Source organism: Danio rerio, chromosome 18 (genome assembly GCF_052040795.2).
Source record: "Danio rerio strain M-AB ecotype USA chromosome 18, GRCz13ab, whole genome shotgun sequence".
In the NCBI taxonomy this organism is placed as follows: domain Eukaryota; kingdom Metazoa; phylum Chordata; class Actinopteri; order Cypriniformes; family Danionidae; genus Danio; species Danio rerio.
Genome location: NC_141038.1, coordinates 42,903,415 through 42,920,550, shown reverse-complemented (window position 1 = coordinate 42,920,550; position 17,136 = coordinate 42,903,415). Strand labels below are relative to the sequence as shown.

Below are 17,136 nucleotides of genomic sequence, written 5' to 3'. Positions count from 1 at the left end.
CATTATATGTGTGTGTGGTGTCGCTCACACTTTACGTGCACACGTGTCAAGCAACTGAAGCAGAGCTTAAAGGTAAACAAACAGCGGTTTATCATAAGTATTTTATTGATAATTTTTTACGCCGTTGGCATTACGAAGGAACATAGAAACGTTATGACTAACATCTAGCAGCTGAATGTGTCTGGAAAAATATTCAAAAGCTTTTATTTTCACAAAAAGCACAGATGTGAATGCGTCCAAATGTTTTCCTTTTGCGTCCACACAGAGCAGCATTACGCAGGTTATTGTAATGTTACGACTTCTCTTCTTTCCGGAAAATTGCCAGAACGAATTTACCATTATTTTCAAAAAGAGCCTGGTTACACATGACCCCTTTCTGGAAAATTGCCGGTAGTTTTCCAGAAAGGCCTGTATGTGTAAAAAGGGCTAATGTCAGGGACTAACAGGGATTATAAATGTTGTTGTTTAAAATCAAAAATATAATAAAACTTTAACTGTGAAATATTATAATTCAAAACAGTTTTCTTGTTGAATGTAGTTTAATATGTATTTATTCCCATGATTTAAAGCTGAACATCATTGCTCCTGTCTCCATGTACATGATCCTACAGAAAATATTTTAATAATTGACAATCTGCTGCTCAAGAAAAAATAATTATTTTTCATTCATTTTATTTTTGGCTTAGTCCCTTTATTAATCTGGGGTCGCCACAACGGAATGAACCGCCAACTTATCCAGCATATGTTTTACGCAGTGGATGCCCTTCCAGCTGCAACCCATCACTGGGAAATATTATATTATTATTATTATTATTATTATTTCCCCAGTGATGGGTCTGTGATCCGCTGCGTAAAACATATGCTGGAAAAGTTGGTGGTTCATTCCGCTGTGTCGACCCTAGATTAATAAAGATACTAAACCAAATATAAAATTAATAAATGAATGAATAATAATATTATATTATTATTACTATAATATTATTATTATTACTATATTATCATTATTTATTATTATTATTATTATTATTGTTATTGTTATTATTATTGTCAGTGTTAAAAACAGTTGGGCTGCTTTCTATTTAAAAAAAGAAAAGAAAAAGAACTGGGACAGGAACATTTAAAAAAAAATGTATTGATACTTCAAACGTATTAGTAATGTATTTACTTTTGTTCAAAGAAAAGACTTCTTCAAAACAATTTTAAAAATTCATCTCATATTTGAGTTCTGATGTGGATTTTTACTTGGTACCATTTTTAATTGATCATTTGAGCCAAGTGGGATACTGAGTGTTAAATAATGTTGTGAATTTCATATAAAAAATCTCATTTACTAATGTTACTTTGCCATGTTTAATTGTAATATTGAACATGTATTTTTAATGGTATATATGGGCGCTACAAGATAACCTAAATATTTTATTATATTATACAGTTGAAGTCAGAATTATTAAACCTTCTGAATTATTAGCTTCCCTGTTTATTTTTTCTCAATTTCTGTTTAACATAAAGATTTTTTTTCAACACATTTCTAAACTTAATAATTTTAATAACTCATTTCTAGTAATTGATTTATTTTATCTTTGCCATGATGACAATGCAGAATATTTGACTAGATATTTTTCAAGATACTTTTATACAGCTTAAAATGACATTTAAAGGCTTAACTAGGTTCATTAGTTGAACTAGGCAGGTTATGGTAATTAGGTAAGTTATTGTATAATGATGGTTGGTTCTGTAGATTATTGAAAAAAATAGCTTAAAGGGGCTAATAATTTTGACTTTAAAATATATATATTTTTTAATTAAAAACTGTTTTTATTCTAGCTGAAATAAAACAAATAAGACTTTCTCCAGAAGAAAAAAATATTATCAGACATACTGTGAACATTTCCTTGGTCTGTTAAACATCATTTGGGAAATATTTAAAAAAGAAAACAATATCAAAGGGGGGCTAATAATTCTGATTTCAACTGTATATTGTTTTGGATGTCAAATAATATGGCATGGAATGTAGGCTATTACATCTACTACTATTATTAACTGCTTATGTGATTATTAATACCACTTCTCTTTAGCATCTTTACGAGTTTGTTGTAGGTCTGTCCACCATTTGTAAGTGCATTTGAATTAAAGTATATGCTAAATTAATAAATGTAGAAATAATATGTATTTTAAATAGCCTATCATATATTGTTGAGATCCATCAAACAATCGCTGTCAAAATTTACTGTTATCTATAAAGACTGTCAGCTATTTTTTTATGACTGTGATTTGCCATATGTGTTCTAAGAAGTAAAGTAGGCTAATGTAATTTATGTAGGAAATGTAGCCTAATAAAGCAGCATATGTTAATAATTCTAATTCCTGTAACGTCATTTACTATTCCTAATGTTTTATAAAGAATGCCATGTAATAGCATATATTACAATGCCATATAATGTTGTGAATGGCATGTATTATTATGAATGTCACGTAGACTGAAATGCTATGGGGATAGACAGCGAAACATACGCCATTTTATAATTTGGGAATGCAGTTTACTATTACACTAACAGCTTATGTTTTCAATGTATGGACTGTCAATGGTGTACATGCCGTGTAACATTATGAACGAACGTCATGTAATATTATGAATGTCATGTAATATGTTTTCAGACCACACCAACCTGGCGCGTGGAGGGGTGTTGGGATTCCCTACGCGTGAATAGCTGTAGCGCTGAATGTAAATAAGGCGTCAAGTCCTCCAGGACTGTGTGAAATCCTACCCAATAATTGAATGTCTTTATTATTCACCTGATCCCCGTGTGATCTTTATTGAACGGGACGCACCGAACACCCCCGCATTTCTCCTTCCTCACCCTCGCCGCTCACCGATCAATGACCGCGTGCAGCAGACGCGTCATGCTCGTGCGCGCGCCAGGAAAACATGGAAGCGCTTTAAAGGCCCTAGATGTAGACACACTAGAACGACACATTCAAACTGAAATGGCTCATGAATCCGGTGTTTGTGTTCCGTCCTCAGCAATTTTATAATGAGTTCAACCACTTTTTAAAGACACACTTAAGTGAAAACTACTTTTGTGATTGTAATATAGCGCTTGTAAAATAATAGAAATCAATGAATGTACATTCTCATATATAAATAGTATATATATATATATATATATATATATATATATATATATATATATATATATAATTACATTATTATTAATATTATTACTATTATTAAGCCAACCAAAAAACTGGCATCTAGTTTTGTAGTACATCTACATTCTAGCTGTCATGAGGTCGCGCGCACGAGAAGCACGAGCGTCGCTGCGGTGATCGTGCCGCGCGCTCCAGTCTCAGCAGCAGCAGCAGCAGCGGGAGGAGAAACGTATAATCCGCTCGTTAATGTTGACAGCGACGTGACACGAGCGAATTTAACCGGTCTGTTCAGGAAACGGGACACCGTGACACATATTTGAGCAGAGCCCGTGTGACTTTAACCGCACGGGGTGTTTAGAGACGGATGAGCGGCTGCCAGGCCGGACGCGGGCGGATGGGATTCCCGGTCTAGATGGAGAGAAACCGAGCGGGCGGAGAAGCGTCGCTGCTGTAAATAATTCAACATCGGCGTGATCAACAAAAATGCATCTGCACCAGGTGCTGACGGGGGCCGTTAACCCAGGGGACTGCTGCTACTCCGTGGGAAGCGTCAACGACGTCCCGTTCACGGTGGGTGAGAAATCTAAACCTGCGCTTATTTTACGCTTGTACGTGATCGATGTTCAAGCGTGATGCGTGTGCATGCAACATCATCATCATCATCACCATCACCATCATCATCATCTCCACCATCATCATCCTCACGATGCGTGTTTAGGTTCAGTGTGCCATCTGTCATCCTCAAGGTTATCTCTGCGTTGTGTGTGTGCGTTTGTGTGTGTCCCTGCATAGATCAGGAGTGCACTGCGCGCACACACACTCCTTCGGTGTCTCTATCTATGCAAACTCTAATATGCACGATTGCATGACATGACGTGCAATGCTCATTCAAGATGATGATGATGATGGTGGTGGTGCAAGGCGCATGAAGAGTAATGTAACATCTTCATCTTACAACCTTAGTTTACTAGAAAGTATCTAGACAGCATCAGATCACGATGCCCAAAATGCTGCCTATGGAGGTTGTGTAGGTTGCGATCTAGGTTATGACACACTGCCATTGTGGTTGGATGTTGAGCCCATCAGCTGTGCACACAATGACGTCACGAGTACAGTCGACAGGCCAGAGTCTAGTGTGTAGACCTAATCTCTGTATGCTGTGCCCCATAAATGAACGTTAATTCAATCTTTATTTGAAGTAATACCACAAAAAATAGGTTTAGATCTCTGTAATTCATTTTATAGTTTTATAACCAAACATATTAAGGTGTATAATGCTGACATTTTTACATGATGAATGAAAAGTGCACCTAGATAGTTTGTAATGTAGACTAGTGTGAACATTAAACTGGCAATGGATATTCAAATGTGAAGCCTGCGTGTGTGTGAATGAATAGAGCTGTTTTGTTTACTACACATGCTCAAGCGCACTTGTTCATGGTGTGTTTAGCATTTGACCTCTCACTTTATGAGGACAGGAACGCATTAACTTCACCTCAAGAGACGCAACATGCATCAGAAAATACGGACAGCATTGCAGAATCCATCATAAAACACAATTCAACACATTTTAGAAAGCATATATTTGTATTAAGACTGCACGATATACGGTAGGAACAATCCGACATTGAGATATTTTGTTTAGCTGCGATGTGAATATAATTACACCAGGTGATTTGAATAGCTCTTTTATGGAATAATATCACTGTCATAAATAATTTTGTACGTAAGTAAAATTCGCATCTATAATTATAAAACCTTAAAGGAAAACGGAGTGTACCAAAATCTGCGATTAGAACAGACACAGATACACGTTTTCTTTGTTTGTATACGACTGATGAATTTGCGATAGGTATACTTTACAAACACGAAATAGGTTAAAACATAATGTTTTTTAAAACTTTAAATGAATAATAGTAATAATAATTTCAGGAAAGAAATACACAAAATCTCTGCAAAAATGCTTTTATTACTATTACACACATCTAAAAATGCTTAAAGAAGAAGCAATTTTTAGACAAGCAAAAATACTGTAAGATACTTGTAAGAAATAATATGGCAAAATTAAGCGATTTTGCTTTTGACATAGATCATTTTTTTCCAGTACTGGATTGCAGCTATAAGAAAAAACATATGCCGGAATAGTTCAACAATATATCGTTTCAGCATCGATATCACAATGTGCACATTCGCAATTGTCACATCACAAGATATGCAATATAGAGTCTGAATTATAGTGGACCAAGAGCTACAGAGTTGTATTTTATTTCTGTATTTATATGGAATCTATATGATTTATGCAAAAAAAAAAAAAAAAAAAAAAAAAATATATATATATATATATATATATATATATATATATATATATATATATATATAGAATAGAATATTTTTGTCTTGCTTCTTCTCCCAATGTTTAGATTTCAAAGTAAAAACATGATTATTACTTACCCCACTGGCAGACAATTTTACTTGTTTAAAGGAAAAACTCTGAATTTTGACTTCTTTATTCTGAAGTTGAAAACAGAACAGTATTTTTTACTTGATCTAAGAATATTTAGGTATTTGGATTAGAAATGAGACAAAGCAAAAGAAGAAATGCATGCTTTGCATTGTGATTATTTAATTTCTGTACCTGAAATCCGTGAGACTCCCCAGAAAACTGTCAAATAGTGCTATTCAAACTATCTTGTGAAACTGTATTCATATCGCAGAAAAATAAAATATTGCTATATCAAATTGCAGTGCAGCTCTAGTTAGGTGGTTCATTTTGCTGTGATAATCAGGTACTAAGCTGACATACAAATGAATGAATAAATATGATTGTTTTGCTTGTTTGAAGACAAAAACTCACTTAATTTTGACATATTATTTCTTAAAACAAGACTTTGTTTTTTCTCTGTCTAGAAAACGCTTCTTCATTTAAGAATTTTTACATATTTGGGCTAAAAATAAGACAAATCTATGTAAGGAAAGCATTGGTTTGCAGTGATGGAAGTAACAGGATGCTTGCTTTGCATGACATGCATTGGATGTAGCTGCATTTGAATGATCAGATGACCATATACATTACGGCTGCACGATATTGGAAAAAATGGACGTTGCAATATTTTATTTTTCTGCGATATACTTTATCTAAGACTTTATCCGTCTTTCGGATGAGACGTTAAACCGAGGTCCTGACTCCCTGTGGTCATTAAAAATCCCATGGCACTTCTCGTGAAAGAGCAGGGGTGTAACCCCGGTGTCCTGGCCAAAGTCCCTCTATCGGCCCTTACGATTATGGCCTCCCATTCATCCCCTTCCACCGAATTGGCTCTATCACTATCTCTCCACTCCACCAATAGCTGGTGTGTGGTGAGCGCACTGGCGCCGTTGTCCTGTGGCAGCCGTCGCATCATCCAAGTGGATGCTGCACACTGGTGGTGGTGTGGAGGGACCCCCCCCCCCCCCCCCAATAATTGTGAAGCGCTTTGGGTGTATGGCCATACACAATAAATGCGCTATATAAATACACATTACATTACATCTACAATTTCACTAAATGATTGAATAGCACTATTTGAAAAGGATGTATAGTCAAACTTTATTTTAAGGTTCAATTCTCGCCATTAGCAAGCCATTACCTTTGACAAGGGCCAGGCGGAATTTGCAGACACTTTTCGCTATTTCTGCGCAGAATTTTGTTGAAAATCCGTGGTTTTATGTGGAATGCTTTTAAGAGTATCATAACTAAAACCTTAATGAATGATGAAAAGTAATTAAACAAAAAAAGTAACACCTTTTTAACTTGTATTTATTGTCTACAATGCAAATCCAATTAGATCCATTTTATTTGGTAAACAAAGCAAGTGTCTCATATAATATATCTACTAAAAGACAGAAAATATCACTTTACAAACTATATTGTAAATAAATCATAAATATTTTCATATTCGTCAATTACATATCTGAAAATTAATTTATAAACTGAATAAATACAAATTTACACACATTTACACAAGTAAATAAACAGAATCAATGATGGGCTTTAAATCAGCGGAATTCTGCACGCGCAGATTCCGTGTGGGCCTAGTTATGACTTTTGCTTCAATATACTCCTAATTTGCTCCTTAATAGATATTAAGGTAGTTAAGGTTTTGGGTTAGCGATGTAGAAAAAGATCATACATAATATAGTTTATAAGTAGCCTACTAGTAAGCAGCCAATATCTCAATATGCATGCTAATAAGCAATAATGAAAATTTGTCCCTAAAGTGCTATCAAATGTGTTCATTTTGATTGATTTGGATGATTCTGTAGGGCAGTGAATCATGCATAAAATATAAAAAGTAAATGTGAGTATAGATTTTGCAACAAAGCAAAGATAAAAGTAAACAGTGCATGCATTATGGTTTGGTATGTAAATATAATAATTACATGCATATTGCATATCTATGCGATGTGACTATTGCGGATGTGTATATTGAGATATCGATGCTAAATCAATACAGTTCAAGTCAGAATTATAAGCCCTCTGTTTTTTTTTTTTTTCCCAATTTCTGTTTAACGGAGAGAAGATTTTTTTGAACACATTTCTAAACATAATAGTTTTAATAACTCATTTCTAATAACTGATTTATTGTACCTTTGCCATGATGACAGTACAAAATATTTTACTAGATATTTTTCAATAAACTTCTATACAGCTTAATAGGGGGCCTAATATTTTATGACTTCAACTGGATGTACTGTACTTTCTATTAATTAGCTTTTTTTTTAATAAAAAGGCAGAAATGTGATTCAGCAAACTGTTTGGCAGCTCTCCTCTCACACCATTTCAATTATCATGGCCATCATTAAAGACTGCAGTGATCAGTGCTTGCTTGTACATTACTGGCTTCTCCTAAATATCTGCTGTTAAACTATGTAGATGCTGATAAAGCAATCAGGCTTTGTCTTTTTAAGGTGAGGTGCACTTTGATTTGTCATAACGGCGGCTTCCAAACATAGGAAAAGAGAAGTGAAACGTGCCCTATTATCTGAAAATGTATCTGTGGTTTAACAGCGTTTCTCCATCAGAAAGTCCACACACACATGCTTTCACATGATTAGGTCAGTTTGGAGTGTTTAGGAGAGCAGTTTCTCTTTGGAAATGTTTGTCGTTGTCAGCTTGCGCAATAGCTGTGTTTTGGACTTGTATATGTTGTGGGGGGGGGGGGGGTGGGGGTGCTGGGGGATGTGCTGTAAATTCTTGGTGTAGAGTGAAACTTGTTGTCAAGGCTTTTGCTTTTAAGGTCTGCTGTTGTGCAACACCATATATTACACCCTCACCCTTTCATATTGTATATTTTCAGTGAGGCTGCATGCAGTAAACTGTTATATAGTGAAATATTGCTCTTTAAAAGAACATATTTTACAATATAATGTATTTCTTATGATTTCATGAGATATTATGCATTTTCATTGGCCACTTTCACTATTCAGTCTCATATTTTTATTTTAAAATAAATCTAAAATGCTTAATTTTCATTTTGATGGTCAATTATTATTAATGATTGGTAGTAATTTTGAAGCCTTTTCTGTCTAAATTATTGAAACCATCTGTTCGTTCGGAAATCTTTTATAATTGTAATATATTATAATTAGGACTGTGCAATATGATGATATATATCATATTGACAAAATAAAAAGTCTATAGTTTCATATTATGCTCAATTGTTTATTAGACAATTTTAAACTATTGTTTATCGTTTATTAGGTGCCGCAAAATACATCGTTTACGGTAATACTTTTTTATCATTTGGAGGAGCGCTATATTATTCCACTAAATGCAGAAATGAGAATAATAAGTAATAATAAGTACAATGTTTACTTTTAGCATATTGTTTAGCAATATTTTATGTTGGGCCTGTAATTGTTAGTTTTTAAAAGTTTCATATTTCATTAATATGTTTTTTTTTAATTCTATCTTGAACGTGCCCTGTTGTTCTAAATACAGTAATGCTGCGTTCACACCAGACATGGAACGCGCGTCAAGCGCGAGTGATTTACATGTTAAGTCAATGCAAACACGCGAATAGACATCCTGCGGCGCGATACGCGTGAATGGCGCAGCGCGAATGACGAGAATTGCGCGGTGCGCATGGCATGAATGGCATGGCGCGAATTGAGCATTTTGCGCGTTTCGCGCGAATCACTCGAGTTCAAAAATCTGAACTTCAGCGGACATTCGCGCCGCATTAACCAATCAGGAGCTTGCTCTTGTGGGGGCGTGATTGTCACGTATCGCCTGTTGTCGGTGTCCCAGGGGAAATCGCCCAGCAGACACCGACAAGAAGTTCATCAAACTGGGCTGGGCTCAGTCAGAAGCACTGCTAAAAACCTCCATCAGCCAGGTTCAGTTTCTGGAGGAGTCTATGAGCTTAAAGAGCTGGATGCACCTCTGAAAGGATCTAGTGGACTCAGACACGGCTCTAAACGTATGGACGCTGTTTATCATCCTTCATAAAGCACATAAACACTGTTATTTTCTTCATAAAATCCATGTTAGCCCTTTAGCTGTGAAGCTAAGGTCACGGGGCAGCCCTGCCCATCACGCGAATCAGCGTCTGTTCTGAAGTGAATTTGACACGCAAATGAAGTGAGGTTTGACGCGCGAATGAAGCGGGGTTTGACGCGCGAATGAAGCGAGTAACCTCAAATGTTCACGCGGCTATTTATGCGCGAATAGCGTGATTTCTAAGCACGATTTAGATCGACTTAGAAAATAATTTATCTTTTTAATAATAATTTGATCAGTTTTAGTTTGAAATTGAGGCGGAGCGGTGGCGCAGAAGGTAGTGCTGTTGCCTCACAGCAAGAAGGTCGCTGCCTCAGTTCGAGCCTCGGCTGGGTCAGTTGGCATTTCTGTGTAAAGCTTGCATGTTCTGCTTTCATTCGCGTAATGCAAATGTTTGTCATGTCACCCAGCCCAATTTTAATGCATTAGTAAATAAAAGTATTTTTATCAAGTTTTTTTAATTAATCCCTTTTATCAATTTCTACAAAATAATTAAGCACCAACATCAGTAAGAATAAAACAAGGTTGGATTCATTTACTCCAGCACTTGACTACTGCTGCTTGGGGATAAATGACAAATTAAAATCTGGTCTTAAAATCGTTCACATATAATCGTTCTGCAGCGTCCACTATAAAAAATACAGGGTTTCACGCAATCGATTTGTGTTGGGGAAACATGAAAGGAATTAAGTTAACTTGCTAGTCTTCACTAATTTAAGTATATTGAACATATTAAGCAATTAAGTTTTCTCAAAAACCACAAGAATTGCGTTGTTTCAGGTCATTTTAAATAAGTAGTTTGAACAAACAGCAAACATTTTTTTATTTTTTTGATTATTAGACTCTAAATTATTCATCGGTGTTGGACATCACTGAGGAAGGCTTTGTGCCGAAACGTCTGTTTGTCTGTTATCACCCGTAAAATGTAAGAAAAAGTAAGAATAAAAACAGTATGAAGCAATTGAGTGCGAATCATTACCTTCTTTTGAATAATAGTAACGATCAGATTAACGCACCAAACCAAAGAAGTAACTAAAAAAAAACGCAAGCGCGCAGGACAAACTTCAGTAACTCTGCATCGGTGTTGGACATGACATAAATTAAGCTGGATTTGATTAATCACACTGTCAGTTTTGGCTAAGAAAAGTTCCCGAATTAGCATGTTTTAAATCCATTGTATTATCGCAGCAGTAGAGTAAAGAAGCTTTGGACGACTCAGCATTAGGTTTGTGAAAGCTGTCAATCTCGCTCTCTGGGTGTCAATGCTTTTGGCTTCCTGCTTACCGCATCATTGTCAAGCTTGCACATGATACTGCAAAGAAGGAACTCTTTTTGTTTATCATTTCAGTTTCTGTCTTGCAGGAAAGAGTGGTGTTTGGGGCTTGTGTAGTGTGCGTTCTGTAGGAATGCTAGCTGTCATTAGACATGGCATAAAAATACACCCCAGCCTAGCGCGTCTGAATATGTTACGGTCACACACAGACTTTACTTAAGGCTGACACTCTCTCTTCCAATCCCGCAGATGCTTCATCCCCGCAGGCCTGCTGGGATCATTAGCCAGCAGGAGGCCTTTTGGGTTTTATTTGGGTGCTGTAACCTCACTGGAATATGATTACATCAACCGTTGTAACATTTGAGATCATGCTTGAATTATAAAATGTGCAGAATGCTTTGCCCGGACATGTTTATCACTGAACTGCTGACGCGTCTCATAACAAGCACTCGTGCTTCCGGGATCTTCCGGGATGAAGATAAGCAGTGCTATTGTTGTCTGTGGTCTATTAAAGGGCTAGTTCACTCAAGCATTAGAGGGATAGGTCAATCAAAAGTTATTTACTCACCCTTTGCTTGTTTCAAGCAGGTTTGGATAGCTTTCTTATGTGAAAAACAATGGACGATTTTTATTAAGAAAGCCTGAAACCTGTACACCATTGACATTTGTAGTTTTAGTTTATTATTATAGATGTCATAATGTGGTTAGTAGGGTTGGGTAGATAGATGATGCCATCGTCAATCGCCGATGGTCGATAGACATCACAATGCTGAGCCGGCATCGCGATCCTCCGCCCTGCCCCTATTGGAGCAATCCACTCACGAAAAATACACACTCAGGCCCCGTTTACATTAGTACTTCTTTTATTTTAGAACAAAAACAATCCACGTCCACACTAGCATTTCATTTAGCATTTCTGAAAAAACCTCTTTCCACACTATACCACTGAAAACGCACATCCCATGACCACACACACTGTCATGAGCTGCAGCGTACATACGCATCTGAGCTCCAGCAGTCAGCGGGTGCTTTGAGCACAAAACCCCCGAGAGCAGTGCACATCAGACAGTTTATCAAGGATGCATCGCTGGATCGCGTCTCACTGTAGTTGATATTTAATCAATCTTGTCTCTATCTAATGACTCTTTGGTCTTTTGAATCTATCAGGTAACGTGTCACAGTGTCGGTACACTGCTTCATTTTTTCGCTTTCACGCTTGTACTTAGTGATTTTAGCGAAAACCTCAGATACTGTTGGTTGGTTGCTGATGGTTGTGCACCTTTTTTACCAACCAAGTTTGTCGACGCTATTATAACGACACTGATCACTCTGCCTATTCATGCCAGAGTCCCGCAAAAAAAGTGATTGACGGGTGGGGATTTGTGTGTAACTTATCTTTATTTATTTGGTTATGAGTAAAACAAAGACCATGCTAGTCAGGTAGTTGAAAGGGTAGGCTACAAATAATAAATTTATTATATGAATAAATTAATTATTCATAAATAATAAATTCACCGCCGCCCATGATGACGATGTCATCGTCCATCGCGGTATTTTACATTAGACATCGTATGATGCCAAATTGGTCGACATCGCCCAACCCTAGTGGTTAGAGTTTAAATAGCTTTCAAAATATTGTGAAAATATCTTCTTTAGTGTTCAACGGAGGGAAGAAAAGTCTTGAAACTACACAAGGACATGTAAATGGTGAGCAAATTTTCTTTTTTTTGGCAAACTATCCCTTTAAAAACTATTCAAAAGTAATTTATTACTCTCCCTCATGCCATCTAAAAGCAAAATACTTTTATTCTTTAAAGCACAAATTAAGGCATTTGAAATGAATGAATGTGAATTGAGAGGCCTAATCTAGTCTCTTTTCATCATATAATTTACACATTCACACATTATAATCATTGGTCACCAAACAGTGCTTACAGATTTAGTCACAGAAGTTGCTTTCTTGATGCTTGCTTTCTCAGTCATACCAAATGCTCTTATTATATTATATTATATGATATTATATGATATTATATTATATTATATTATATTATATTATATTATATTATATTATATTATATTATATTATATTATATTATATTATATTATATATTACTATATATTATATTATATTATATTATTTATTATTATATATTATTATATATTACTATATATTACCATATATTATATTATATTTTATTATATTATATTATATTATATTATATTATATTATATTATATTATATTAAATTATATTATATTATATTATATTATATATTATATTATATTATATTATATTATATTATATTATATTTAATCATTTCCCAGTGTTGGGTTGCTGCTGGAAGGGCATCCCCTGCGTAAAACATATTGGGTAAGTTGTTGGTTCATTCCGCTGTGGCGACCCCAGATTAATAAAGAGACTAAGCAAAAAAGAAAATAAATGAATGATTATTATAAAAATTCTGTAAAAATTATAATATAATAAATGTTTAATAAATTGTAGTATATTTATTATGAGTTTGATCCTGAACTTGTTCTTCTGTTAGTGAATTTAAATTGTTTCAGGGAGTGTCCTTGTACATGAGATTACTAATTTGCATAATACACGCCCACACAAGCTCCATATAAGGGCTTTCCTCAAACTAAAACTAAAAAAATTTCAAAGTCAAATTACAAATTAAGAAGAGACCACAAAAGAATTTTAACATTAATGAAGGTTTTTATGTTAGATATGGAATAGGCACTGCTTTTTTGTTGAGACTTTTCAAATTAGAAAAGTAAAATATGCTTAGTCGCTTTTTCTGCAGAGTTAACTTCCAGCTGCAGGCGTATAGAGCGCTACGTCAAAAAACGATGCGTAACCGGCGAACACACAAGACTAGTGTAGGGCACATGAATACTGTGCAAAACCCTTGATACCAATAGAACACTACTTTAAAAAGATGCCTCTCATCGCAAAATAATGCATTCGGTGTGATTGGGGCTTGAACTGCCATTCATAACTTTCAGGGAACATATCTGTCCACTTTCTAAAGATGCAGTCACAGTTGGCATGCCTCCAAAGACAAGGTGCGACACAATAATTATCTTTTATATCTGTGTTTCTCAACCACATTCCTGGAGAACCACCAGCTCTGCACATTTTCCATGTCTCCTTAAACAAACACATTGGATTCAGATCATCAGCTCATTAGCAGAGACTGAAAGACCTTTAATGGGTGTGACTGACAAAAGCGACATGCAAAACATGCAGTGTTGGTGGTCCTCTGGGAATGTGGTTGAGAAACTGATTTATATAATGATAGAGCAGGTGATTGTTGTTTATTCTGTAATATACATTTTTAATGCCTAGTTACTTTTCATTCACACTTTAAATAACATATCTAAATATATGTAGGTTTTTTTTTTGTAATTGATTATAATGCCCTAGATGTTTAGGTGTGCATATAAATATGCTAATGTTATGAAAGCATAGTCATTGTTCTTAAAAATAGTATCATGAGATAAAATCACTTACCAAACCTGTCTTTACAAGATGGAATACGGTCTTTCGTTTTTACTTTTAGTTTGGCTTGTTGATTCCAGGAAGAGTTGAGCAGAAGCATAGGTCAAATTGTTTCCCAAATGTTTTCATTTTCCATAGATGATGCATAATCAGAAGAAAAGTACCCCCTATATACAGTTGAAGTCAAATATATATATATATATATATATACTTTTTTTATTTTTTATTTTTTTGCTGTAGAATTAGAATGTTATACACTCAGCGGCCACTTTATTATGTACACCTTGCTAGCACCAGCTTGGACCCTCTTTTGCCTTTAGAACTGCCTTAATTCTTTGTGGCATAGACTCAAAAAGGCACTGTAAATATTCCTCAGAGATTTCGGTCCATATTGATATGATGGCATAATGCTGCAGATTTGTCGGCTGCAAATCCATGATGCGAGTCTCCCATTTCACCACATCTCAAAGGTGCTCTATTGGATTGAGATCTGGTGACTGTGTAGGACATTTGAGTAAAGTGAACTCATTGTTACATTCAAGAAATCAGTCTGAGATGATTCACGCTTTATGACATGGCGCATTATCCTACTGGAAGTAGCCATCAGAAGATAGGCACACTGTGGTCATAAAGAAATTGACATGGTCAGCAACAATACTTAGGTAGTCTGTGGTGTTAATACAATGCTCAATTGGTGCTAATGGGCCCAAAGTGTGCCAAGAAAATATCCCCCACACCATTACACGACCACCACCAGCCTGAACCGTTGATACAAGGCAGGATGGATCCATGTTTTTATGTTGTTGATGCCATATTCAGACCCTACTATCCTATGTCACAGCAGACATGTTGTGTGTTCAGAGTACCTCGGTTGTAACGAGTGTTTTTTTGAGTTACTGTTGCCTGTCTATCGGCTCAACCTAGTCTGGCCATTCTCCTCTGACCTCTGGCATCAACAAGGCACTTCTGCCCATATAACTGACGCTCTGTGGATATTTTCTCTTTTTTTGGACCTTTCTCTGTAAACTCTGGACAGGTGTACCTAATAAAGTGGCCGGTGAGTGTACAATGACTTGCATAATTACCTTGGCAAATACCTTGCCTAGTTTACCTAAATTTAAAGTCTTTAAATGTCACTTTAAGCTGAATACTAGTGTCTTGAAAAATATCTAGTCAAATATTTTGCAATGTCTTCATGGCAAAGATAACAGAAATCAGTTATTAGAAATTATAAAGTAACGTTTATAAAATAAAGGTATGGTAAAAACAAACATATGGCACAACATCAATAATAATATTATGTGTAGGTCTACTGGTTTCTATACATAATTCTATTCTACTTTTAATAATTATGATGTTGAATTATTATGTTTGAGATATATGTTTGCAATCTGTCATATTAGACAATTTTATTCACTGGTAAAATCAGACATTTGCCATTAGATGATTATATTCAGATTATATTCAACAATATATAGGCTGGAGTAGTTATACTGACATTGCAAACATTCATTTTCATGCACAACTGTGTGTTCCCTATAAAAGAAAAAAATATATCGAATGCTTGTCATAATGATAACGCTATACTGCGATATGATCATTTAAATGAAGTGCACACTTTCGGTTTCATTTTGACTGCTAAATGCTGTTCATGCTTCGCGCGGGGCTCCCAAACGATCACTCTGTGCCACAAACTGAATATTATTTACAACTGTATTACCTGTTACTGTATTACCTGTTATGTGTGTGTGTGTGTGTGTGTGTGTATGTGTGTATATATATATATATATATACATATATATATATATATATATATATATATATATATATATATATATATACATATATATATATATATATATATATATATATATATATATATATATATATATATATATATATATATATATATATATATATATATATACATACATACATACATACATACATACATATATACATACATACATACATATATATATATATATATATATATATATATATATATATATATATATATATTATAATGAATTTTGCATGCTTCGATGTTTTAAGCTGGGGATATTCTATTAACCACTCGCTGTGTAGCTGGTGTTGGTGATAGTTTATCTGCTCTTGTTTGTATACTGATGAGCTATCTGAGCTCAGTATAGGGTGTAGCAAAGCTGATACTTTACAAATGAAGGTCTCTTAGTACTTTAACAGTGCTAGTATGTCAGTAGTCACTCACCATATTGCAGCAGACTAGCCCTTTATGAGCTTAAAGCGTTCAGCGGGACTAGTCTTGATCCCCAAAGGGTATTACAATCACTGCACACATGGCGGATCACTAGTGCTGACAGGCACGCAGAGCTGAATCAGGCAGGAGGAGTCCAGTTGTCTTCTCCCAGAGGATCATGTTCTCTCAGATTGATGAATGATGTCTTGCTCGAGTCGCGTTCAGTCTCTCAGTGCAGAGGGACATTAGTGATAGTTTGTTGTGCTGAACACACACACACACACACACACACACACACACACACACACACACACACACACTCACTCATGCATGCAGCACACCCACACTCACTAACACAAACACAAATTCATGCTCACTCACTCACTCACTCACTCACTCACTCACTCACTCACTCACTCACTCACTCACTCACTCACTCACTCACTCACT

General features: G+C 35.4%; 1 protein-coding gene across 11 annotated transcripts in view; it reads left to right on the top strand.

The window, feature by feature from the left end:
- The first annotated feature begins 3,310 nt into the window (after positions 1 to 3,310).
- dmxl2 (Dmx-like 2) overlaps positions 3,311 to 17,136 on the top strand; it is a 119,163-nt gene continuing 105,337 nt past the window's right edge. For 7 of the 11 annotated variants that reach the window (XM_087291673.1, XM_087291671.1, XM_087291667.1 and 4 more), the window contains exon 1: positions 3,312 to 3,720. In XM_087291673.1, coding sequence (XP_087147799.1) covers positions 3,634 to 3,720 — 87 coding nt within the window. In that variant the 5' untranslated portion in view covers positions 3,312 to 3,633. 11 annotated transcript variants of the gene reach the window in all.